The sequence below is a fragment of the Haliotis cracherodii genome, unplaced genomic scaffold (assembly GCF_022045235.1).
Source record: "Haliotis cracherodii isolate W230 unplaced genomic scaffold, xgHalCrac1.p SCAF_1, whole genome shotgun sequence".
Lineage (NCBI taxonomy): Eukaryota > Metazoa > Mollusca > Gastropoda > Lepetellida > Haliotidae > Haliotis > Haliotis cracherodii.
The window spans coordinates 3,537,429-3,563,537 of record NW_027266264.1 but is presented as its reverse complement, the minus strand read 5'-3'; the positions used below and the strand labels follow the sequence as shown (position 1 = coordinate 3,563,537).

General features: G+C 42.7%; 1 protein-coding gene across 3 annotated transcripts; it reads left to right on the top strand.

Annotated features, from left to right (window-relative positions):
* On the top strand, nucleotides 1–26,109 carry LOC139471538 (uncharacterized). 3 transcript variants are annotated; one of them, XR_011653844.1, is made up of 23 exons: nucleotides 1–230; nucleotides 5,862–6,105; nucleotides 6,205–6,367; nucleotides 8,331–8,473; nucleotides 8,733–8,883; nucleotides 9,119–9,261; nucleotides 13,382–13,538; nucleotides 14,884–15,017; nucleotides 15,875–15,998; nucleotides 16,240–16,370; nucleotides 16,840–16,969; nucleotides 17,135–17,274; nucleotides 17,535–17,688; nucleotides 18,218–18,419; nucleotides 18,594–18,730; nucleotides 19,924–20,151; nucleotides 21,189–21,412; nucleotides 21,580–21,811; nucleotides 22,055–22,328; nucleotides 22,602–22,861; nucleotides 23,084–23,311; nucleotides 23,576–23,679; nucleotides 24,084–24,166. XR_011653844.1 is itself a non-coding variant. In XM_071253918.1 (23 exons), exons 2-23 carry the CDS (start codon nucleotides 5,867–5,869, stop codon nucleotides 24,828–24,830), a joined length of 4,455 nt encoding a protein of 1,484 aa, XP_071110019.1. In that variant the 5' UTR covers nucleotides 1–230; nucleotides 5,862–5,866; the 3' UTR covers nucleotides 24,831–26,109. The 3 variants fall into 3 exon arrangements, 2 of the variants coding, with proteins under 2 accessions (XP_071110019.1, XP_071110024.1); XM_071253918.1 differs by having other exon boundaries at nucleotides 23,084–23,321; nucleotides 24,084–26,109; XM_071253923.1 differs by lacking the exon at nucleotides 1–230 and adding an exon at nucleotides 4,226–4,278 and having other exon boundaries at nucleotides 23,084–23,321; nucleotides 24,084–26,109.

Below are 26,109 nucleotides of genomic sequence, written 5' to 3'. Positions count from 1 at the left end.
AGGGCTTGGTGTTTGTGACACACCGACCTGTGTAGCGGCCCCCGCTGAGCCTTAACACAAAACGAGGAGGTATCGATCCGTATTCGTACGGAGCTTGTGCGGCGTACAGTATGGTGTTAATATACTCTTTATCTGGATATTGGACACACTACTGATTGGAGTTTATTGTGTGCTGTTTTGGATTAGCGGTTACAACGACTTGACTTGACAAGCGTAACTGGAAGTCATAGGTAAATATGAACATAGACTTTTATATCGAACTGTTTGACTGTCTTCTTTAGAAGTTGGTAAGTAACAGTAAAGACGGGATATTTTACCGTTATCAACGGTATTAGGACCTGTACCAAAATTTCGCATCATAATAGAATAAAAGGTTGTTATCCATAAAATATCTTGTCTTTACTGACATTTAAATAATTTTGTCTTTTTCATACAATGATACTTTCTGTGTGATATCCACCACAACTTGATGTTAAATGTTGCTTATGTATATTAATTACCGTTAGACAAGCAAAGGTGAAGCATAATTATATGTATTTGTTCAACCTTCCTTCTAAGCACAGCATACATCGTCTGAATCGTAGGGAAACGTGGCCTTTACACACAGCAATAGAGACTCACAACTGATAATGGGTCACACTGCACCGGTCACACATGAAGTAACAGTAAAAATCGTGAGAAAACATTATAATTACCGGTCAGCATATCCACTGAAATCAATGTCACCGAAATACATTACAATAAAAATTGAAGAGCAGTACCCTTTTCTCCTGTTAGTTGACATACAAAATTTCTAAGAAAATGATGATTAGTTGAAATCATAATTCCTACATTAAATAGATAATACGAACATATAAGACTGCCCTGACCACTTATCTAGACTAGCCGATTTTAAGGATAGAATAACGATACATCTGATTTAGCGACCGATTCAAGACAACCATTGTCTAAATATCATGACTTGCATGTCTCTCGAATAACTTAACTGCCATTAATTATTAGATGCTACTCCTCATTGTAAGTGAGTGAGTGAGTATGGCTTTACGCCGCTTATAGCAATATTCCAGCAATATTGCTAAAAGGGGCGTAAAACCATACTCACTATCTATCATTCAGACTAATCAGATGGGTCTATTTAAAAAAGCAATGATTGCAGCACAGATAGATATGGGAAGGGGAGTAGGAAAGGGGAGTAACTCTGTGCAGAACAAGCGAACAACACGCCAAGCGGCCTGTTATTTTCATAACAATACCGTCCATACTATAATCAATCATTTGCATTTTGATTCGTGTTTTGTCGCTTGTCAATGTTTATATTTTCATTTCCAACACCCTAATTCAATATACTGATATGAGTTTCGGATAAAATTGGCATTTTGTGTGTCGCAGGAATTGGATTATTGATGCATCTGGTAGTAACACACTAAGAACAATGCCAGTAGCAACAGACGCGTGAACAAACATTGCAACCGTTATATACAGCGTGCAGACAAAGTATTCCATGTCAGCACGCTTTATTGTATTAAGGACATCCGACACACTACAGAGTTGACTGATAAGGCATGTTTTACCAGGGATACTTACAGAGACTCCCTGGTTTCGTTGTTAGTTACATAGTTGGGCATGGTGACGTACGTCATATGACGGTGTTCATCATCAGTGCCTGGGTATTGTTTTACGCCGCATTTTGATCCATGTGGGGAATCGAACTAGGGTCGTAAGCGTGACGAGCGAACACTTTAACCATTAGGCTACCCCAAAGCCCCTTCATCATTAATGTTAAAGAAACACAAGGAGAAAAGGTATGTGTGAAACACACCATATTTCTAAGTCAATAGTTTTAGAATAAAAGTGAAGAAAGAGGTATAGATATTCGAAAAAAAGTTGAAAACATTTTAAGGTACTTTTCTGGTTTGGAAACCCATGTGAATATGAACAAAGACAACAGGTCGAACAAAGACAACAGGTCGTTTTAATGCATTTTACATATTTTCTGCTGCTACACAATGCGTAGAGAAATTACATTACTACACAGTGAGGGGTTGACTCGATTTACCAAACGGCTTAATATGAGGGAACCTCCTGAATATGTTGTTCTAACGTTCAGAAGAGCTGTATTTCCACCCCACGAAGGAGCCAATTTCACTTTACTTGTTGCGGTGTCACGGTCAGACTATGCGTAATAACACGCCCCAATATGTATATATTGATAACACAACATAAACTAAAGGACCGCCTCTTCAAACAACTTTAGTCTCTTCACAATGTCCATAGCGAATCCTCATTCTATTTTCCGAGTATATTTATACCTCTTTCAAATAAAGACTGCTCAAATAAATAAATAACGACTTTTTGCGTCGTGTTTGAAGTTGGTATCTGCATGGGCACCAGTTGCGCTACTTTTGATTTTGATCCGTTTCTTTTTGCATTTGATTCAGAATTTCTGCTCGGATTGCCAAAGTCAAAACAAAGTTATTGGCAAAGAAGCTGAACCTAAGCTTCAGGTATATCGATGGTCTGATACCGTTCAATAACCTTCAAATAGCCAATTCCCTTCCACCGATTTACCTACCTGAACTAGAAGTAAAGGAGACCAGTGAGACCGCTTCATCTGTTTCATATTTCGATCTATGCATAAAGATTATGAGCGTCAAAACACTCTCCACTGTATGACTTCAACTTTCCAATCGTCAACTTTCCCCTTATGTCGATTTCCAGCCCTTGGGGTCTTCATTGCACAACTTTAAAGGTACACTCGAGCATGCTCCGTCTTCCACGATTTCAAAGAGCGTCATACGACTCTTTCTCAGAAGTCAAGGCTTCAGTAGAGTTTTCAAAATTTTTCAGAGAAGAGGACATTTTCAAATTTGATGATGTCCGATGCAATTCCTTATTTTGACTTGCCTCCGATGGGTCAGGATACGCTCACTTTTCGCGAACACCTGGAATCATCACTATTTGATAGTGATTCATAAACGCTTGCTTATAACATTGTCGTACAGTCGACGCTGTTTTTTGTTCTTATGGATAAGGAAAGAGTTTTGTCGTTTTTATTTTACTGCCAATCGCATTTTATAGTGAAAAACAACGCAAATTCTCACACTCTTAAATTTGTTATATGTCCTTTCATTTTTTATGATACGTCACTTTCTCTGGCAACGAAGTGATGATAGAGTTTAACCACATATTGGAATCGTCACCACTTTCAAATTATGTACGTTAACACGTTTGTTCGGTTAGATAAACACGCTAAACTAGTACATCTTGTCTTTTCTAATATCATCTGATCAGGCGATTAGAATTTAATCTCAAGTTATTGGGCAATTAATTGTATACATGATTTATGAACCAATCAGAGGTTGGAGTGTGATGCGTGGTATGAAATCGACATAACCATGAATCACTGCGAGGACAGGGTTCGAACGCAAACTACCACAGGCACGGCACTGTCAAAGGTGCTAGATCATATAAAACACGTCAAATATAAGATATATAAATCGTCAATGCAAGCGAATAACCATCCTAGATTTTCTGCCGAAACAGATCCCAAATATCTGTGGAAATTATATGAATGGACCCCTGGAAATCAGGTGTTCGCAAAAAAGGTAAGCATGTCTTGCTCTACCGATAGCACCCGCCATTCACACAATATGCTTGAAAAAGTAAATATCGATTGCCTGGCGCTTCTACAGCAGTACCCCTGCCATGCGACGTCAGTCCATTCAATTCTTTATTGTATACGTCGCCAGTCTGTAAAGAAACCACACGGCCTGTAAAGAAAACACCTTTTAAAGTAAACATGGTCACATGTTGTGTCGCTAAATTCCTAGAGACGACGATAGTCGGTTATAGTCTATTGTAATCGATTTCTTCTTTGAGGATTCCTAAAATATGACAAAGGCATATTGACATACTCTTACAGGATGTACGTCTAGAAACCAGTGTACTTTCATGCCATGTTTGTGATATCGACCCTTGATATATATAGAGTATGTTATGTTGTGTTGTGGCAACAGGTCATTACATAATATAAACGCAATACGGAGCACCTGTGTATTACAGTTATCAGATAAATATCATTAGCTACCCATGGGTCAGAGCGAAACGCAGAGAAAATATAGAAGCGTCCATGGCAGAAGAAATTATCTAGAAGAGAGTTCCATAGAATCGCTGCGGAATAGAAGAAGGTTCTTTCGTCAAACGTGGATGTTCTGATTTTCTGAATAGAAAATAGTTTCTGTTGTTGAGATCGGAGGGTTCTCTGAGGAGAGTAGAGTGGTAAGAGTTCAGTGAGATATTTGTTTTTGAAACGTGTATGCACTCAGAATGATCTCTTGTACTCAGTGCGAACCGTGGTAGGAGTGATGTGGTTGATTTTTAGCTGTTCTGCAAACGACTCTTGAATTCTGGCGCTTCTGGAGTCTGTACATCTGGTCTCTGGAGACATTCACAAGGCGGCTGTTGCAATAATACATTCTGAACATTCCTCTAGAGAGAGAACTAGTTTTACAGTTGAGTATACTCACTCAATGGCTATTCCATATTCCCGTCACAAACACAACTCACTCCAACTCAACTTCTACCTATCTTCCACCACTCACAAACCATTACTCACTACCTACGACCTACCATCCACCCCCACACACCCACCACCAACCAACCACACCCCCCACACCCACACCAACCAGCCACCCCACACCCCTACCACCAACCAAACACCCCCACACCCCTACCACCAACCAACCTACCCCACAACCCTACCACCAACCAACCACCCCCATACCCCAACCACCAACCAACCACCCCTACACTCTTACCACCAACCAACCACCCCCACACCCCTACCACCAACCAACCTACCCCACACCCCTACCACCAACCAACCTACCCCACACCCCTACCACCAACCAAACACCCCCACACCCCTACCACCAACCAACCTACCCCACAACCCTACCACCAACCAACCACCCCCATACCCCAACCACCAACCAACCACCCCTACACTCTTACCACCGACCAACCACCCCCACACCCCTACCACCAACCAACCTACCCCACAACCCTACCACCAACCAACCACCCCCATACCCCAACCACCAACCAACCACCCCTACACTCTTACCACCAACCAACCACCCCCACACCCCTACCACCAACCAACCTACCCCACACCCCTACCACCAACCAACCTACCCCACAACCCTACCACCAACCAACCACCCCCACACCCCTACCACCAACCAACCACCCCCACACCCCTACCACCAACCAACCACCCCAACACCCCTACCACCAACCAACCTACCCCACACCCCTACCACCAAATACAAACCCCACAACCCTACCACCAACCAACCAACCCCACACCCCTACCACCAACCAACCACCCCAACACCCCTACCACCAAATACAAACCCCACAACCCTACCACCAACCAACCACCCCCACACCCCTACCACCAACCAACCACCCCAACACCACTACCACCAACCAACCTACCCCACACCCCTACCACCAACCAACCACCCCAACACCCCTACCACCAACCAACCTACCCCACACCCCTACCACCAAATACAAACCCCACAACCCTACCACCAACCAACCACCCCCACACCCCTACCACCAACCAACCACCCCAACACCACTACCACCAACCAACCTACCCCACACCCCTACCACCAACCAACCACCCCAACACCCCTACCACCAACCAACCACCCCCACAGCCCCTCGAAGATAATGTTGTTACTGGTCGACTGATTTGAATGGTATGTACAGTGACTACGCTCTCTGTTTCTCAGAAAAGACATGTTATATATAACGATGACTCACTCACACACTCAATACATCTACAGTGACGATGGAGCACCTGGTACGAAGGTACAACTTCATGACGGCGGGCCATCACCAACGAGAAGAATTCAGCGATGAGCAGAGGAACGACTCCGACAAGTACGAGGCGGTGGTGAACGAGGAGGATCTCCTTGGGGCGTTCAGGTTGCTGAGGAAGGGGGTGTGTCGGCCCGACCTCCCCGGAGAGAGTTCTGATCAGTATTATTTCGCTAAAGATGTGCTGGAAAATTTGATGACTTGGTCAGAGTGAGTATTGAACATTTTCCTGGAATTCCATGTCTTTTATCATATAAAAAACCTGCATACATCTTTCCTACGTTTCGACACCAAAGAGTTATTTTTCAGGGATTTGATGGAAAATGGGAAGATGAAATCCTTGTCCCGCATCCATGACTTCTGCTTCGACTTCCTCCACGACCTGATCCAGCAGGGGCCGGGGACGACACACATGCAGTTGTGGAGCTTGATGCTTAGCAACAGTGGATTTGGGTTTAAAGAGTATTATCATGTAAGTGCACGTGGCATCCGTATAGTGAGGGGTATTATGAGACTTTCCTCACCAATGCCCGTGAAGATCCGGGTTAGAATAACGTACGTACGTACTACACGTTATCACGTACGTACGACACGTTGTATCTCTACGGTGAGAGATATCCTCACAAATCACATAACATCTCAAATCTTTATGACCGGAAGGCAATGGCATTCCAACAAATACATTTCGAAAATAGTTTCATACGTGTGCCTCGTTTTCATCAGAATCAGTTAGTGGTTAATATTGTTTTGGTCATCACTACATTGATACAATAGGTGCAACATTTCCCAATGTACATGATTTTACATCTGTAAAGGGCTTCAACACACTCCCTGGTCTTTCTGCAGTGGAGTATAATACATAAGTTTGTAAACCGCCAACCTTAAATAAACAATTTGCATAGTTTTCATCCATCATTATCATCACAGTTTTGGATAAAACTTGATTTTAGTGTCAGTAAATGCTAAATGTAAAGTATGTGTTCAGAAGAAAACAGATATGTGATGACTGCCATGTTGACTGACGTATGTGTTTAGAAGGTGAAAACAGTCACACGATGACTGCCATGCCGACTGACGTATGTGTTTAGAAGGTGAAAACAGTCACACTATGACTGCCATGCCGACTGACGTCTGTGTTTAGAAGGTGAAAACAGTCACACGATGACTGCCATGCCGACTGACGTATGTGTTTAGAAGGTGAAAACAGTCACACGATGACTGCCATGCCGTCTGACGTCTGTGTTTAGAAGGTGAAAACAGTCACACGATGACTGCCATGCCGACTGACGTATGTGTTTAGAAGGTGAAAACAGTCACACGATGACTGCCATGTTGACTGACGTATGTGTTTAGAAGGTGAAAACAGTCACACGATGACTGCCATGTTGACTGACGTATGTGTTTAGAAGGTGAAAACAGTCACACGATGACTGCCATGCTGACTGACGTATGTGTTTAGAAGGTGAAAACAGTCACACAATGACTGCCATGCCGTCTGACGTCTGTGTTTAGAAAGTGAAAATAGTCACACTATGACTGCCATGCCGACTGACGTATGTGTTTAGAAGGTGAAAACAGTCACACGATGACTGCCATGCCGACTGACGTATGTGTTTAGAAGGTGAAAACAGTCACACGATGACTGCCATGCCGTCTGACGTCTGTGTTTAGAAGGTGAAAACAGTCACACGATGACTGCCATGCCGTCTGACGTCTGTGTTTAGAAAGTGAAAACAGTCACACGATGACTGCCATGTTGACTGACGTATGTGTTTAGAAGGTGAAAACAGTCACACGATGACTGCCATGCTGACTGACGTATGTGTTTAGAAGGTGAAAACAGTCACACGATGACTGCCATGCCGTCTGACGTCTGTGTTTAGAAAGTGAAAACAGTCACACGATGACTGCCATGTTGACTGACGTATGTGTTTAGAAGGTGAAAACAGTCACACGATGACTGCCATGCCGACTGACGTATGTGTTTAGAAGGTGAAAACAGTCACACGATGACTGCCATGCCGACTGACGTCTGTGTTTAGAAGGTGAAAATAGTCACACGATGACTGCCATGCCGACTGACGTATGTGTTTAGAAGGTGAAAACAGTCACACGATGACTGCCATGCCGACTGACGTATGTGTTTAGAAGGTGAAAACAGTCACACGATGACTGCCATGATGACTGACATATGTGTTTAGAAGGTAAAAACAGTCACACGATGACTGCCATGTTGACTGACGTATGTGTTTAGAAGGTGAAAACAGTCACGTGATGACTTCCATGACTGCCATTCTGACTGACTGACTTATCTGCGTAACACGCGCCGTTGCACATGACGAAGCCGGGTATTATGAACATCACATTTTGAATGTGGTTGGGTGTGGGTGTTTACTTGACAATATGCACGAGTATTATAAAATTTTGCTTTTCAGGACCTCACAGGAGACAAGCTGAAGAGTCACGTACGCTTTCTGATGAGGGAGTACAGGAGCCGGGAGCCTGGGCCTGACAGAGAGAGGTTCGACATCACATTTGGTACAGCCATCAATTACATCGTTGATAGAGACTGCTTCAGGTGAGTATCAGATTGTAAATGTTTTGATCCTACTCTCACATGTACAGATTTAGCACACGCGGATATATTTTGCGACAGTTTCAAATATACTCACACTTCGCAGGTTCACATTGTCATAGTGAGAGACTGAAAACTAAAGTGCTCGGTTGAAAGCTTTATGGTGATATCTCATGACGTTTTAATTTCAATAAATGGTGCCACATCATAATTTACCTTCCAACTGTCTTGGAATTTAGAATTTGGAATTTCTTAATTGCAGAGAGGAAGCTTTCACGGAAGCGCAGACAGAGTTTATAGAATTGTACATTTACCATGAGTTAACGTTCCTGACTCGTACAAAGGAAGTCCAGGAAATCCACCACCGCATTCCACATAGTCTGTGGTATATATACGACAGGAACATCTTTAAGGTGAGAACACGTTTTGCGTGCGCGCACGAGCGCATGTAATATGTATGTGGGAGAGCGAGGGAGTTAGACGGGAGGGAAAGACATAGGGAAAGAGGGAGAACGAGAGAGAGAGAGAGAGAGAGAGAGAGAGAGAGAGAGAGAGAGAGAGAGAGAGAGAGAGAGAGAGAGAGAGAGAGAGAGAGAGAGAGAGAGAGGGAGGGAAGGAGATTAAAGCATGTAATTATCCGTTGTTCAGGGCATCGTTGACCCCGAGATGTACAAACGTTTCCTGAAGCGTCTTGCAGACATCATCTGCAACCTCAACCTCACCACCGAGGAGTCCAAGAAGGTGCTCAAGAGTGTAACTGATCTTCTTAAGATGCTGCTGTCAGCCGTCGGGTGAGTAGCACCTGTGCTATAACTATCACTGTCCCTTTTGCCGTGGCATGGTACGCGAGTATCCAGGACACAGTGTTCCTTTAGCCATGTAAACGAGAACCCACGACACACAAGCAGACAATCAGTGTTCCTTTAGCTCTGGCATGTAAGCGAGTACCAACGACACACTCAGAGTTCTTTTAGCCATGGCATGTAAGCGAGTACCAACGACACACTCAGAGTTCCTTTAGCCATGGCATGTAAGCGAGTACCAACGACGCACTCAGTGTTCCTTTAGCCATGGCATGTTAGCGAGTACCCACGACACAAGCAGACAATCATTGTTACTTCAGCCATGGCCAGCTTTCCGAGGCAAGGGAGTTAACTGACTTTAAAAGTCAAGTTTCCACCCTTGCCGAACTATCCTAGAATTACTGGGTTCGATCATTGCGCCACCAGTGGCTATTACCAATTACGTCCCTTCCAAGCCTCTCCTATCGACCAATCAGATTCCACCTCTCATGTCACTTGCGTTTGCTTCACACCAAATGGTGGCGCCCATTCAGGGCGATCTGATCGATAATCAAGATATATATTGTGATAAAACGGGTCTTATATCGCGAAATGCATCAAATCATGTGAGCACCTTGATTAAAAACATGAAAGGAGTTGGAAAATATCTGCTGACAACGAATTGGCGATGCACATGCTTTGCAAACCCTGCAATCGATCGAAATCTGCACGACAGTTTACGAACCGGATTTCTTTGCGCGATTTTGATTGGACTATGCATAGACTCGTTAGTCCAGACAAAACATAACTCCATAATACCAGCCTAGTTTGGCAAGGGTGGATACTGGACTTTTATAGTCAGTTAACTCCTTTACCTCGGAAAGATGTCCATGGGATGTAAACGAGTAAACACAACACATGCAGATCATCAGTGTTACTTTAGCCATGGCATGTAAGCGAGTACCCACAACCCACTCATTGTTACTTTAGCCATGGCATGTAAGCGAGTACCCACAACCCACTCAGTGTTACTTTAGCCATGGCATGTAAGCGAGTACCCACACCCACTCAGTGTTCCTTTAGCCATGGCATGTAAGCGAGTACCCACAACCCACTCAGTGTTACTTTAGCCATGGCATGTAAGCGAGTACCCTCAACCCACTCAGTGTTACTTCTTGCCATGGCATGTAAGCGAGTACCCACACCCACTCAGTGTTCCTTTAGCCATGGCATGTAAGCGAGTACCCACAACCCACTCAGTGTTTCTTTAGCCATGGCATGTAAGCGAGTACCCACAACCCACTCAGTGTTACTTCTTGCCATGGCATGTAAGCGAGTACCCACACCCACTCAGTGTTCCTTTAGCCATGGCATGTAAGCGAGTACCCTCAACCCACTCAGTGTTACTTTAGCCATGGCATGTAAGCGAGTACCCACAACCCACTCAGTGTTACTTCTTGCCATGGCATGTAAGCGAGTACCCACAACCCACTCAGTGTTCCTTTAGCCATGGCATGTAAGCGAGTACCCACAACCCACTCAGTGTTTCTTTAGCCATGGCATGTAAGCGAGTACCCACAACCCACTCAGTGTTTCTTTAGCCATGGCATGTAAGCGAGTACCCACAACCCACTCAGTGTTCCTTTAGCCATGGCATGTAAGCGAGTACCCACACCCACTCAGTGTTACTTTAGCCATGGCATGTAAGCGAGTACCCACAACCCACTCAGTGTTACTTTAGCCATGGCATGTAAGCGAGTACCCACAACCCACTCAATGTTTCTTTAGCCATGGCATGTAAGCGAGTACCCACAACACACTCAGTGTTACTTTAGCCATGTCATGCAAGCGAGTACCCACAACCCACTCAGTGTTACTTTAGCCATGGCATGTAAGCGAGTACCCACAACCCACTCAGTGTTTCTTTAGCCATGGCATGTAAGCGAATACCCACAACCCACTCAGTGTTACTTTAGCCATGGCATGTAAGCGAGTACCCACAACCCGCTCAGTGTTTCTTTGGCCATGGCATGTAAGCGAGTACCCACAACCCACTCAGTGTTACTTTAGCCATGGCATGTAAGCGAGTACCCACAACCCACTCAGTGTTTCTTTAGCCATGGCATGTAAGCGAGTACCCACAACCCACTCAGTGTTACTTTAGCCATGGCATGTAAGCGAGTACCCACAACCCACTCAGTGTTACTTTAGCCATGGCATGTAAGCGAGTACCCACAACCCACTCAGTGTTACTTTAGCCATGGCATGTAAGCGAGTACCCACAACCCACTCAGTGTTCCTTTAGCCATGGCATGTAAGCGAGTACCCACAACCCACTCAGTGTTACTTTAGCCATGGCATGTAAGCGAGTACCCACACCCACTCAGTGTTTCTTTAGCCATGGCATGTAAGCGAGTACCCACAACCCACTCAGTGTTCCTTTAGCCATGGCATGTAAGCGAGTACCCACAACCCACTCAGTGTTACTTTAGCCATGGCATGTAAGCGAGTACCCACAACCCACTCAGTGTTACTTTAGCCATGGCATGTAAGCGAGTTCCCACAACCCTCTCAGTGTTACTTTAGCCATGGCATGTAAGCGAGTACCCACAACCCACTCAGTGTTACTTTAGCCATGGCATGTAAGCGAGTACCCACAACCCTCTCAGTGTTACTTTAGCCATGGCATGTAAGCGAGTACCCACAACCCACTCAGTGTTACTTCAGCCATGGCATGTAAGGCAGTACCCACAACCCACTCAGTGTTCCTTTAGCCATGGCATGTAAGCGAGTACCCACAACCCACTCAGTGTTACTTTAGCCATGGCATGTAAGCGAGTACCCACACCCACTCAGTGTTTCTTTAGCCATGGCATGTAAGCGAGTACCCACAACACACTCAGTGTTACTTTAGCCATGGCATGTAAGCGAGTACCCACAACCCACTCAGTGTTACTTTAGCCATGGCATGTAAGCGAGTTCCCACAACCCTCTCAGTGTTACTTTAGCCATGGCATGTAAGCGAGTACCCACAACCCACTCAGTGTTACTTTAGCCATGGCATGTAAGCGAGTACCCACAACCCACTCAGTGTTTCTTTAGCCATGGCATGTAAGCGAGTACCCACACCCACTCGGTGTTACTTTAGCCATGGCATGTAAGGCAGTACCCACAAAACACTCAGTGTTCCTTTAGCCATGGCATGTAAGCGAGTACCCACACCCACTCAGTGTTCCTTTAGCCATGGCATGTAAGCGAGTACCCACAACCCACTTAGTGTTCCTTTAGCCATGGCATGTAAGCGAGTACTCACACCCACTCAGTGTTTCTTTAGCCATGGCATGTAAGCGAGTACTCACACCCACTCAGTGTTTCTTTAGCCATGGCATGTAAGGCAGTACCCACAACACACTCAGTGTTCCTTTAGCTATGGCATGTAAGGCAGTACCCACAACACACTCAGTGTTCCTTTAGCCATGGCATGTAAGCGAGTACTCACACCCACTCAGTGTTCCTTTAGCCATGGCATGTAAGCGAGTACTCACACCCACTCAGTGTTACTTTAGCCATGGCATGTAAGCGAGTACTCACACCCACTCAGTGTTCCTTTAGCCATGGCATGTAAGCGAGTACCCACAACCCACTCAGTGTTCCTTTAGCCATGGCATGTAAGCGAGTACTCACACCCACTCAGTGTTCCTTTAGCCATGGCATGTAAGCGAGTACTCACACCCACTCAGTGTTCCTTTAGCCATGGCATGTAAGCGAGTACCCACAACACATGCAGACAGTCAGTGTTCCTTTAGCATCACCTTGCCATCTTCAGACCAGTGGCGTTATTTTGTTTGCAGATACTCGTGTCGACCCACTAATGTTGTATGATGCATTTTGCATGATGTTCACTTGATAGTGAGATGCATGTCCATTGTTTCACCGTTCGTTCTCCCCAAATGTGTGTCTAAACCTCCAGCTGTCAAACTTTCTGTTGACACTCCCTATTCTCATATTGGCCCTCGTACCTATCTTACTGAACTCTCCAGTTTCTAGAAGGCTCCGGCTTATCTGTTCTTGTCCATTAGCTTGTATGCCAACCACAACCTTTACTAATACTGCAACATTATCATTCTAGCGAGACGTTCATGTTGCACAAAGTTCACGTAGACATCATGGACTTTGTGAATGTGATCTGCACCAAGAAGGCAGGGAGCCCCATCCACCCTATTATAGAGAGTGTTGGATATTTCCTGTACCACACGAAGGAGGAGGAGGGCAAGCCTACTATAACGGTGCGAATTACACAGACACCCACCCGACATCACGGCTATGTCTAGACACTGTTACTAGTTATTGTGTTACTTTAGTTTCCCTTGATATTTAACTACTACTACTACTACTACTACTACTACTACTGTTACTGACCAGATCCAGGGTAGAATTGGTCTCCAGCAACATTTTCTCGCCGTAAGAGGCGACTAAAGGGATCGAGTGGTCAGGCTCGCTGACTTGGTTGTTGCATGTCATATCCCAGTTGCTTGGATCGATGCCCATGATGTCAATCACTGGATTGTCTGGCCCACACTTGATTATTTACAGACCTCGGTCATATAGCTGGACTATTAATGAGTGGGGCTTTAAAAAGCAAACAAACAAACAAAACTACTACTACTACTATTACTACTACTACTACTACTACTACTACTACTACTACTACTACTACTACTACTGGTCTTCAAACTGCTACTTTTACTATTCCTACTACTACTAGTACTACTACTGTGTAATGTGTGAGTAGTAGTAGTAGTAGTAGTAGTAGTAGAAGTAGTAGTAGTAGTAGGAGGAGGAGTAGTAGGAGTAGTAGGAGTAGTAAAAGTAGCAGTTCCAATTCTGGTGTCCTACGCCGTGATATTCCTGGGATATTGCTAAAGCTGCATAAAACCATACTCACTAACTCACTCACAAATGTGTATTTTCAATGCGCCAAATCAATCGACTGAAGCATTTTCAAATCGCTACATTATCGTAATCCCCGTGCGTGGATCGGTGTGCACTCGCATTACACATCCTGCTACGTATACAACCTAAGCTGTGTTAAGAGGCTCTAGAAGGTTTACAGACACATTAACATCTAATCCTACCAGGTATCCATTTACTTCTGAGTGAACACTGGCATATTTCGTAAAAAGACACTTGCTTAAGGAGACAGCACATATAAACTTGGAGTGTGGCGCAGGACCGAAGCCCAAGTAGCTCTCAGTCCAGAGTCACCCATCCGCCCATACACCGCGACCATCATTACTTTACGTTGCCTGATTTGTGACCTGGACTACACACAAGATCACGTGCCACCAACGTTTTAAATATTAATGTAAAGAATTCTTGCAATAATATATTTTACAATTTCTCTACCCATTCACTTCTGTGTGAACAGAGGCATATTTCGTACAAAGACACTTGCGTGAGGGCACCACATGTTTACTGTATTTCAGTGAGACGCAGTACTAAATCACTAGCAGCTAGTCGCTGTCAAGTATTCTCGTCACCCATCCGCCCACTCACCGCGACAGGCGTTGCTGAACGTTGCGTGAGGTTATCCCAGCAATAATAGATCTTGCAATTTCTCTACTTATCAAGGGCAACTCTGAGCTGTTCACTGTGATGACGAGGAAGCTGATTGACCTGTTGACCAACCTGGAGGACCACACCCTGATGCGGGTCAAATTTGTTGACGCAGCTGTATATGATGTTCTTATAAAGGCCATGAACAAGTAGGTCCCGTGTTCATGCTAACCTGATATATCATATCATATCTAAAATATTTGATACAAAAGTATCCATCTCTACAGGCAAAGAAAGCAATGTTTCCTATAATACATATTTTCATAAATGTCAAAATCTGTGTTTACATGCGCTGTTCAGATAGTTGACGTGTGGGTATAAATTGGGGATAAAAAAGCAGAACTACTGTGAAAGTGCAAGCGAATTATTTTTAATGATTTGTAGGATTGCGAAAATATGCATGTAATAGTTATTATACAAAGTGTATCAAATATTGGTGTATAATATATTCTGTGGACATCATCCTGGCAGTTTTACATTTTACAACTTTCCTTAAGATTGCGACGATACTCCATACACTCAGCTGCTTTTGTGGGAATTCTTTCTGTTTTATTCAGGATTTGCTAGTGTATGAGATACACAAGGCAATGCTAACATTAATGTATTTCACCACAACATTGGAGATACACAGTTGGCATAGTCAAATTCTGGAGACAAATTGTGTATAAATAAATCAACCTATGAATTTGCACCTGAAAATATGAACTTGAGTTTGAACAAAAAAGTGTGTAGATATGTGAATGTAGATGGTTAGCTCAACAATGATGAAGTACGTTACAGGGAGAGAGCATTTCATGTTATCAAAGATGTGTCATTAATCTTGAGGGGTTATTCTCTTGCATCGACAATTTACATTATTATGTTGACGACGAGTCGCACTGTTAGTTGGCCTGCCTTAGAAGTGAGTGGTAACGGAATCCAATCCGCGAATACTTGAATGTAACCTTGGCCTCACATGTCTGAATAACGATGTGAACAAGTACTACATGGCTTGAATCTGTTGCAGAACTCATGAACACCGTCGGCTGATGATAGACCTGATGAAGGCATGTCTTAGGATCAACCAGCCGATGACAGCCAAGGCGGCTTATAAATGCGTCAGGGAAGCAGAAAAGTTTCTGAAGTGGAAGGTAGACAATCAGCGACCACATTAGTACAGCTATACTATTATCCTACATTGAATATACAGACTGAGTAATTATAAAATACATTTGGTACAGTGTGTTAAGAATGTGTCAAACGGACTAGTTCTAAAATTATAAATAGAATCCTTATTGCGAATAAAACCTAAATAAGAAATCTCAGATGTGAGGGAATGAGTTTGTCATGCTATGGAATCTGTGGTACCATGATCTTGATGATTGTTTTCAGGAGCATGTGAAAGATGCGCATGAGATTCTGGACATCTTGATGACAGTCCGAGTGTTTGGAGAAGAGGAAGAGATCAATGAGTTTGCTGAATACTACAAAAACTTTTGCAGTTACTTCGCCGATCAATTGAAGTAAGGTTACAATTACCCATATGTATAAGTGAAATTGGTTTACAAAACGTGTATGTTCACCTGCAAGGAAAGATTTACATTGAGGAACAAGTTTTCATGTCAATTATGATTTCAAGCTTGAAAATCTCTTGTGACATCCCGTAGAGATTACGGGTTAGAATATGGAGTTTCCGACTCTGGGACGTCCGTGTCATCGTGCCCCGATGAATCGGAACGGTGCTCATGCTTTCAGTCACTGGCTATCCTTGTCCAGACTCCATTATATAGTCCGCCATCTCTAGTCCAGGACAACACTCCGAACCAGTAAGCTACGGGGTGATCCAATCTTTGCAGAGATGTATCGTACCAGAGTAAATATCTCATGTTAAGTACGTCTTTGTATATCGTGGGTGTTTTACCTACATTGTGAAACACGTATGTATAGTACGCATGCTCTCTTGAGTTCTAGCCTTCATGATTCTGTTTCCAGGAGGGATCGTATCATTCCCCAAATGGTTGACAAAATGGTCGAATTTAGTTTGAAAATTCTCGAGAGGAGAGAAGGGCGCCTGTTCGAAGCTGGAAGTGAAGTTGCAGATGAAATAGAGTTCATCGGAAAGGTGAGTTTACTTGTGAATGGCGAATTCTGGACTGACAACAATCCTGGTATTTGTTCTTCTAAAACGTGACAGTGACAGTAGCCAACTTGCAGTTGTTGTTTTTTGTCTTTTACGGGTTTATAACACAGGATTTTAATGTTTGTTCCATTGATTGTATCTTTTCAGAAAAACAAGGACCTGATAATGTCGACATTTTCCAATCTGCTGCCCTTCCTGAAAGATCCCAACTTTCCCTGGAAAGGCGACTGGTTCGGTTATTCGGGCAGGATTGTAAGCAAGCTTGCCTCGAGCTCGATTGAAGCCTTGTAAGTAGTACATTTACACTGCACGGATATATAGAAACTTATACTAGACGAAATAGGCGGTGCGATATTTGGACAGACAAAGCGTTAATATTCAGAATCTATGCCGACATGTAGACTGACATATACATTAGACATTCAGAATGAGATTAAATGACATTGGCAGACTTAATCGGATAAAAGTTACAAACTCAAACAGATGAAACAAACGCAATGGCAGATGAATGGTAACTGAAGGCTAATGCCAATTCTTTATCTTGCAGAGAGCCCAAAAGCATAACTGAAAAGGACCTGAGTGTCATTGCCTACTTCGTGATGACGGTGATGAAGGGAGACTTCATTGATGAGGAAACTAACACACCAAGCACAATCTATTTCCAGCTGTACTGTTCGGTCGCGACAAAATTTCTCAGCCTTGTAAGCGATTCAGTTTTAACATTATTCACCTGTAGAATAGATGGGTTGTGTGCGAATACTTTCAGCAAATAACCTCTGTGGGTGCCAATTAAACACTGATGATATATCTTTGCTTGCTGAATAGCTTAACCTGGGGCAGTCAAGACTTTGAACAGCAAGTGCTGACTTCAGGATTGTAACATTTAGACATAAAATCCATTACAGTAAACTACGGTTATAACGAACACGCTTATAACGAACTGACCGATATAACGAACTTATTTTTTAGTCCCGGCCATTTGTTGTATATATGCTGTATATATGCTTATAACGAACTACGGTTATAACGAACCAAAATTAGTCGTCCCTATGAGTTCGTTATAACCGTAGTTTACTGTATTGTGATTTTAAGCCTCTTATTGAGCAATCAGGATAAATTATGTTCCAAAGTCATGGTAGAATTTGATGGTTATATCCCAGGTGATACATGTTCCACACATTATGATACAGTCAATACTTTTATCATGATCCTTCGTCTCTGTGCCCACAGCTGGACGACCAGGAGAAGGCGCAGCGAGCTATCCTGGTGGTGAGAGAAATTGTCAACTTGACGACTCACGAATATAGCGAAGTTTCTGACATGGCCATGGCCCAGGTCAGCGTCGTTGTGGGGAATGGGTCAAAGGTCATGGCACCGTTCTTTCCCAAGCTGATGGACGTCTACATGGACACAGAGAATTCCACATTGTTATGTATGTTTTACGTTTCGACTTTACGTGAATAATGTTATACTTCCTTCATGCAGCAAAAGGTTGCTTTCATACGTTTCCTTCTTTCGTTAAGCTTTGAATTTGTTAGTGAGGACGATTTCACGAGTGGATTTCCCTACAGTACAAATACTTTTACCGCATGCCTTTTTTTTCAAGATCCCTTGAGTCAGATCTACCCACACTACCCCAAACTTCAAGATCAACAATTCCAAACCCTCTTCGAGTTGATCGACACCCCAGAACGGTCGTCTGTATTACAATGGTGTACAGAGATAGCCAAGAAACAACCGAATGTAAGTTGGTGTGATAAAGTGTTAGTGGATACAAACCGTTTTATAGGGGTAGGATTATATTACTTATGGAATAACCTATGGGATCGCTTGAATCAAAATCAAAGGTAAAGACATGCATTCTAAAATGCTGTGTTACAAGTATGTGACATGGGGAGTGACTTTTCATTGAACCCGATGGGGACCACGTGGGCCCCGGACCACATTGTTTTGGCTTCTTTGTGATGAAACTCTCAATGTAAGCTCTGTGGATCACATCGTCCCAAGGCAAGGGAGCTAACTGACTGTAACAGTCCAGTGTCCACCCTTGGCAACGGGGCCGGAATTTCTGGGCTCGATCGAAGCGCCACCAGCGTCTATTACGAGTTATGTCCCTGCTCAGTCCCTCCCAGTCAGATTCCACCTCCCATATCACTTGCGTTTACTTCCAACGAAATGGCGGTCAAGACGATCTCATCGATAATCAATATACATGAGATAAAACGGGTCTTACTTCGGAAAGTGCGTCAAATGACGTGAGCACCTTGATTAAAAACATGAAAAGATGTGGAAAATATCTGTTGACACCGGGCTCTTACCATCAGAAAGCCACCACTGAACAGGTCATGCGTTGCTAGCACTCATGAGTACATCTCCAACGCATTGTGTATCTGTGCCTCCACAGATTCACGACAGCATCATCGCAAAAGAAATATTAAGTTTAAAATATCAATACTTTTACAAAATATATATGTTATGATGTGTTTCTGTGTTTACTTCAGTAACGTAAAGCAAACGGTGCTAATGTAATGTAGCCTGAAAGCCTGACGAGCAACAAACAAAACTGGCGAGCTCCTTAACATTGAGATAATTTCATTTGGCGCTCTTCTATTGCATACTATGGTGTCATTGTAACGGCATCGATACCTTTGTTCACGGTGGTAGTATGACTGATGCCATCATCGAAATGACACCAAATAAGAAGTGTTTTCTCTATTCTTCATGATTGGGACAAAAATGAAGTAGGAAATAGAAAACGCTTATAAATCTAAATTATTAAATGACAAAATAACTGATTGAGCAAAATATATTATTCTGAGGAATAATTACAACTCATGACAGGAAGGAGACACTTTGTCAATGTAATTTGACCATGCACTTTGATCAAAATGGTACCATAAAATGTAACTATCTAGATATATTTGAACTATTTCCAGTTGTTCACTGAGGGCAATATTGGTAAGCTGATTGAGGAGATGTTCCAAGGCGATGAAAGGATGCAGGCAATGTATATGATGGTCATGGAACCACTCTCCAAGAAGATAACAAGAAAGCTCATCCCACACCTGAAAACTCTGATGGAAGGCGATGTTAACTCCCAATACGGTGCCAAGTATCAACTCTTCATTGTTCTCAAGAATGTGGCCATTATGAGTGAAGACGAGGTACTTTGTTCTTGATATACTTAAACATCAATGCGCCTTAACACTGTAATACCACATTGAGGCTGACATATCAGTTAATACAATAGATTCTGCATGATCTCTTTGAGAGAATGAGTCAGAGTGCTTTCAAACTCCTCAGATAAGCATTGTTAAATGTCAACCCCACAGAATAACCGTTTATCTGCTGGAAAAGATTCCATTTGGGGCAACAGGCAAAGTAGTGTAGATATTATGATGGATCCCTGAAAGTTTGATACATTTTCACTTAGTGTTATTTATCAAAAAAGGTATAGAAATTTAACAAAGTGAAACTAAATGAAACTAAACTGGGCCCTTATCTGATGCTACCACAGTTCTACAAGGCAACAACAGGTGCTGAGGAACTATTCGATTCCGAGTCAGATATGTGGCAACTATGTTACACGACAGTAGTTTGTTCGGAAAGCACATGTTTTACTGACAAATTCTTTTTGAATATAGATCCGGTTTTTTAAACCGGCTATGGTGGCAAACGTGGATAAGAGGTGTTTGAGTACTGAGGAACTGTTCTTACACATAGAAACACATCATCCAGTACTGGTTTCCATGGAATATTGTAGGGAACATTCTTGCGTTTTCGAGATTTTGCGTGCGAGAATGCGAGATTGGCAGAAAACAAGATGTTCGTAGGTTTTGCATATTTAGCATGTTATCAAAAGCCATGATCGCGAGGATGCCCCTTACAGTATGCCATAGGTTCCTGTTTGCTGACAAGCTAGTATGCTGTTCATGCTGGGATAAACGTGGCATATCCGCAGACAAGCAACACTGCTGGAAATGATTTTCAAACCAGAAGATTATGCAATTCAAATCATTAATCCACATCAATAAATAGTTCATAATGTCGGTCTTTGTTAAAATATATCATATTTAAAGTCAATATATATCCAGGTTACAAAACCCATTTATCAAACAGATAGAGGTCCAACATCTGTAATCTACTAAGGGAAATCTTGGTACGTCCGTAATCATTTGGAAAGTAAATGTTTGTAACACAGGCTTTGGCAGAGGATGTGATGGCATACCTAGAGAAGGTCCTTCGAGGTCCTGAAGACAACATGGTGACTTCCACCTGTCTCAATGAGATGCGTGCTATAGGAGGTGTATACCGACCACTGTTGGAGCGTCGTAAACCAGGCATAGAGGACTTGAGGAAACGAACTACTACAGAAACAACAAAGGACCAGTGTACCTTCATCTTGGATGTCCTAGAAGGAAGAAGGTGAGAATATTAGGGCACTGTCAAGGACATAATTAAGGTAATGCCTGGTAGAACATTGAATGGAATTATTCGATGATACTTTCCTTCTGTCCAAAAACTAACATGCCTCACTGATCTGTTTATTGAAAGTCGCACCCCTGACAATTACTGTGTTAATAAACCTACAGCCTGGAGTCCCTGGCTGAAGAGATCAAGGATGTAAAAGAAGATGTGGAGGAACTGGACACACGAGTGACCAGTACTGAGGTTGGCCTGGTGCTGCTCAACCAAGAGGTGGGTGAGCAGCGAGAGGAGCTGGATGGGGTCAAAGTAGATGTTAAGGCTCATGGCAAGAAGATTGGCCAACTGGAGGAGACAGTGGATGACACCAAGGCTAAAGTGGAGGAACTCGACGGAAAGGTAACCTGTCGTTTTGGTTTTGAAATGAATGACAGTAATATGGTTTGAAAGGAAGGAAACTAAAATGTTTCAAGAATAACGATGCAAAAACACAACATTTTCAATGGTAACAAACAAAATCTAAACCTTTCAATATCATATCAAACATTGCTAAAACTGCTACGTTTGCTACTGATTATGCCGGTATAGTAAACAAAGATCATGGGAGTCTAATTTTACAACTCTCTTTCATCAATCATCCAGACGCTTAGTCATGCTCCCTATTGGGCAAGAGACGTGGCCAAACTACTCAACCCTGAAGACCTTCTGGACTGGACACTTCTCTCTAGACGTCTTGGCTACACCAATGATGACATCAGGAGCTGGGCTCAGATGCACGACCCATGTATGGCCATGCTGAATGAATGGTACGCCACTCGGAAGACGAGGGAAGCCACATACGCTGTGCTGACAGCACTGCAAGAGATGGACAGGATGGATGCCGCTGTGATCGTGGAGAATGCAATGAAGATGACAGGTAAATACATGAATTGCATATTTTTTTATCATCTGTTTACCAACCGTTATGTAAATGTTTAATCATTTTTGAAGATCACAATTCCCACTACTAAACTGATGTAGAATAATCATATTTTTTTGTATTTACTCCAACAGCTTTATCCTGGCGTTGCAGCAGTTGTCACCATCAAAGGAAAGTTCAATTGTTACAATGTCTTATAATCACGTATTGATGTCTTGTCAACATAGTTTTAAGATTATAGAATGGTAACATGTTTAATTATTTTCTCAGAAACTGTAGTCGAGGACGAAGAGTTTGAGTACCCAGAGCCTCCAGAGGTGTTTATCAGCTACCAGTGGGGAATCCAGAACGAGGTGAAGCTTCTGAAGCTGCACCTGGAGAAGGCGGGCTTCACATGCTGGATGGACATTGGTCAGATGGGAGGTGGAGACAAGCTGTTCGAGAAGATTGACCAGGGAATCAGGGCAGCCAAGATCGTCATCTGTTGTGTCACTGGGAAATATGCCAAGTCTCCAAACTGCAATAGAGAGGTATGTGTCCGGATAATTTCCATTGACAGCAAAGTCTTTTTTCTAACAACATCAAAGTTTCAAGTGTTCCGAAAAAGAATATTTAATCATCCATGACATCATTCATCTGGGGGTTAATAATTTCAATTGCTGAGAAACTGTGACGAAAAGGCATATTGTGTTCGAAATGTGTTCGATGAAGTGCATTGATTTTTATGTGGACATGTTGTGTTTTGGCTTAAGGTGAACCTCTCGGTAAGCCTGGGTAAGCCCATCATCCCTCTGTTGATGGAGAAACTGTCTTGGCCACCACCAGGCTCAATGGGGCCAATCTTCAGTGAGTATCTGTTCATCCGATTCTTCACCCGGCCTGGGGAGGAGACTGGTGACGTCAGATTCTGGTCAGCAGCCAAGTTCCAAGAACTCCTGATGCAGGTCAACTACAACAACGTCAAGCCGGAGGAACATAAGGTGGAAAAAGGTGGGCAAATTGGGAAGCATAGATAGCGAGAGGGGAGGCATGTGTGGATATTTATGTAATGCATAATTCAGTGAAGATATTCAAGATATCTTGTATTTCAACTTTCACCAGGTATGCTGAAATGATAGTTACATTCGAATGATGAGAGGGTTATCTTAAACATTTCTGAAATCTTTTACCTAATAATCTATTATTGTTGAAACTCAAATGAATTCGAAAGAACGCCATAACATATATGTTTTTTTCACATAAAGAATACAAGAACTGGTGGTGTCCTGTGGCTGAAGTCATCAAGATAGAAAAGAAGGACGTGAAGGCGATGACGGCCGCCAGTCAGCAGAAACAGGAGGAGGTTGAGGTGGGTGGAACAGACCGAATATTTGATTAACTATAGTTTACTTCTGATATGTTTGCCGTGGTCACATTTGTGGATCACAGGCTTATATGTTCATTCTGAACTGCACTTATCTGAGTTTTGTTTGCATAAAGAAACGAGGAAAAAAACGTGTTCCCTTTAGATCATGAAATATTTCACTTTTTGATAGTGATTCACTTATGCATGCTCATGATAAAGTTAGATGATATACAATGGATTCTGCTTTTGGCATAGATTTCTTATGAATGTGGAAAGGGTTTTGTTCCGTTTATTACAATATTTAAAGTCGCATCATTGTTGGTAGAATATTTTGTACATGCTTAGAGGTGATCAAATATACTGTTTATGTGTCACATATTTACTGTTTCCGTGTTTATTTGTTACAGGCTGGAGCAGCCTCTCCTGATGTGTTCATCTCCTACCAGTGGGGAAAACAGAAGCAGATTCAACTCATGTACAAGCGTCTAACTGAGATGGGCTTCACCGTCTGGATGGACATCTACCAAATGGGAGGTGGGGACTCCCTCTATGACAAAATTGACAAGGGTGTGCGGGGGGCAAAGATCGTGCTCACGTGTGTCACCTCGAAGTATTCTCTGTCAGCCAACTGCAGGAGGGAAGTCAGTCTCGCTGATGCCCTCAAGAAACCAATAGTGCCTCTGTTGCTGGAGAAGATGACATGGCCACCATCTGGTCCGATGAGCATGGTATTCACTCAGCTTCTGTACATCAACTTTGCAAAGGATGAATCTGTTCAGGAAAGATGGGATGGAGAAAAGTTTGATGAACTATTGACCAAATTAGATCAGTATGTGCCGAATATTATTGTGTCAGGTGATGAGGAACCAGAAGAACCTGTTCCGTCTGCTGAAGTCGATACTGGCGATAAGGAGGACACACCACCACCGACCCCAGAGCCCGAACAACCACCACAAAAACAGCAGCCGTCTCAACAACAGCAACAACCACGAACAGAAAGGATTCCACAGCAGTATCAGCAACCTTCTGCACAACAACCGCCGCCACAATCCCAGCCGCAGCAACAGCCCCCGCCTCAGCAGCAACCACAGAGACATCAACCACCGCCCAGTCAACCAGAACAAAAGAAGTCAAGGTCCTGCTTGATATTGTAGAAACACATTTATCCTTTCCTGAACACCTGGTGTCATCAGTGATCCATCCACATAATTTTTACTTCTATTTTGCCTTGTTCGCCCATTGGGGTCGGTTTCAGCGGACTGGATATTCTTGTGCTGATGTTTAATTTAAAAGCAAACCGTGACAAACTGTAAATAAAAGCGATAAAACCCTTTCCACGTTCATAAGAAACTTCCGCCTTAAGCAGTTATTTCAGTTATTTATCTTCTACTAATGTTTTCCGTCTTTTGATTTAATCGTTGCTAGTATGCACTTGTCAACACAGAAGGCCTACCTTTTTCTGATTACTGTAGACACTTTTACATGTTTACTTTAACCAACGAGGCGCCAATAGTGAACTGAACACTTCTACAATTTACCCATAGGAAGAAAGATGCCAAGCTGTACATTATGTATATATGTAATTGATTTTCGTCATCTTGTTACATAGAAAAACAATGAAATAATATAGTTTAGTATGTTCATAGTATTACGAATACATGGCAGAAACACTTTGAATACAGTACATGTATTTCCATGTATTCTTAATGCTACATAGTCTGTAATTAGCGTAATGTGATTGGCACGAAACGGGAATCTGTACTCAAAAAAGTGTTATTTGAGTGAGTGTAATAAATATAATATATAAAATGAGATAATCATGTTAATAATCATGTTGATAATGTGTGCGTGCGAATCATTGATCGATTTGTTAATGGGTTTAAAGCGTGTTTGTGGACATAAACTGTGATATTACTGGCTGCCGAATGTAAATACTCCATCCACAAATTACTTCTTGAAACCGTCCATGATGCGTCATATAATTCTGTATGCCTAACTGTGATACCCATGGTTTGTATTTATTTAAAAAAATATTTTTATTCATGTGATATTTTTATGAATGTAGATAAGTAAATCCTCCTTTGTGTAAACTATCGGGCAAAAGAAAGTATATACTTAAAAACTGGATTTGACCAAAATATTACAAACGTTAACAAAAAATTACTAAATTTAAAACAGTCGGCGAAACACTGCAAACACACATCCAAAACATGCATCCGAAACGCGCATCAAAAACATAACCATGCAAAAACATTTCTTGTTTGTTTCTTTTTAGCCACTATCAAACATGAGTTTATACGTTCTTAGGCCTGGCAGTGAATGTGTTTCTAACCTCGTCTCCACTGTGTATGAAGCTGCTGTTGATTATTGTCAAGTGCTTATTTATGCCAATACTGTGTCTTATACAGAGAACTATACACCGAATAAATGAGA

What these genes read in the sequence shown, in the direction of transcription:
- LOC139471538 (XM_071253918.1), top strand. Translation starts at nt 5,867, where the DNA reads ATGGAGCACCTGGTACGAAGGTACAACTTCATGACGGCGGGCCATCAC. An exon ending in GGTTTAAAGAGTATTATCAT is followed by an intron (nt 6,368 to 8,330) that starts GTAAGTGCACGT and finishes TTTGCTTTTCAG; the next exon opens with GACCTCACAGGAGACAAGCT. An exon ending in TACTTCGCCGATCAATTGAA is followed by an intron (nt 16,371 to 16,839) that starts GTAAGGTTACAA and finishes TTCTGTTTCCAG; the next exon opens with GAGGGATCGTATCATTCCCC.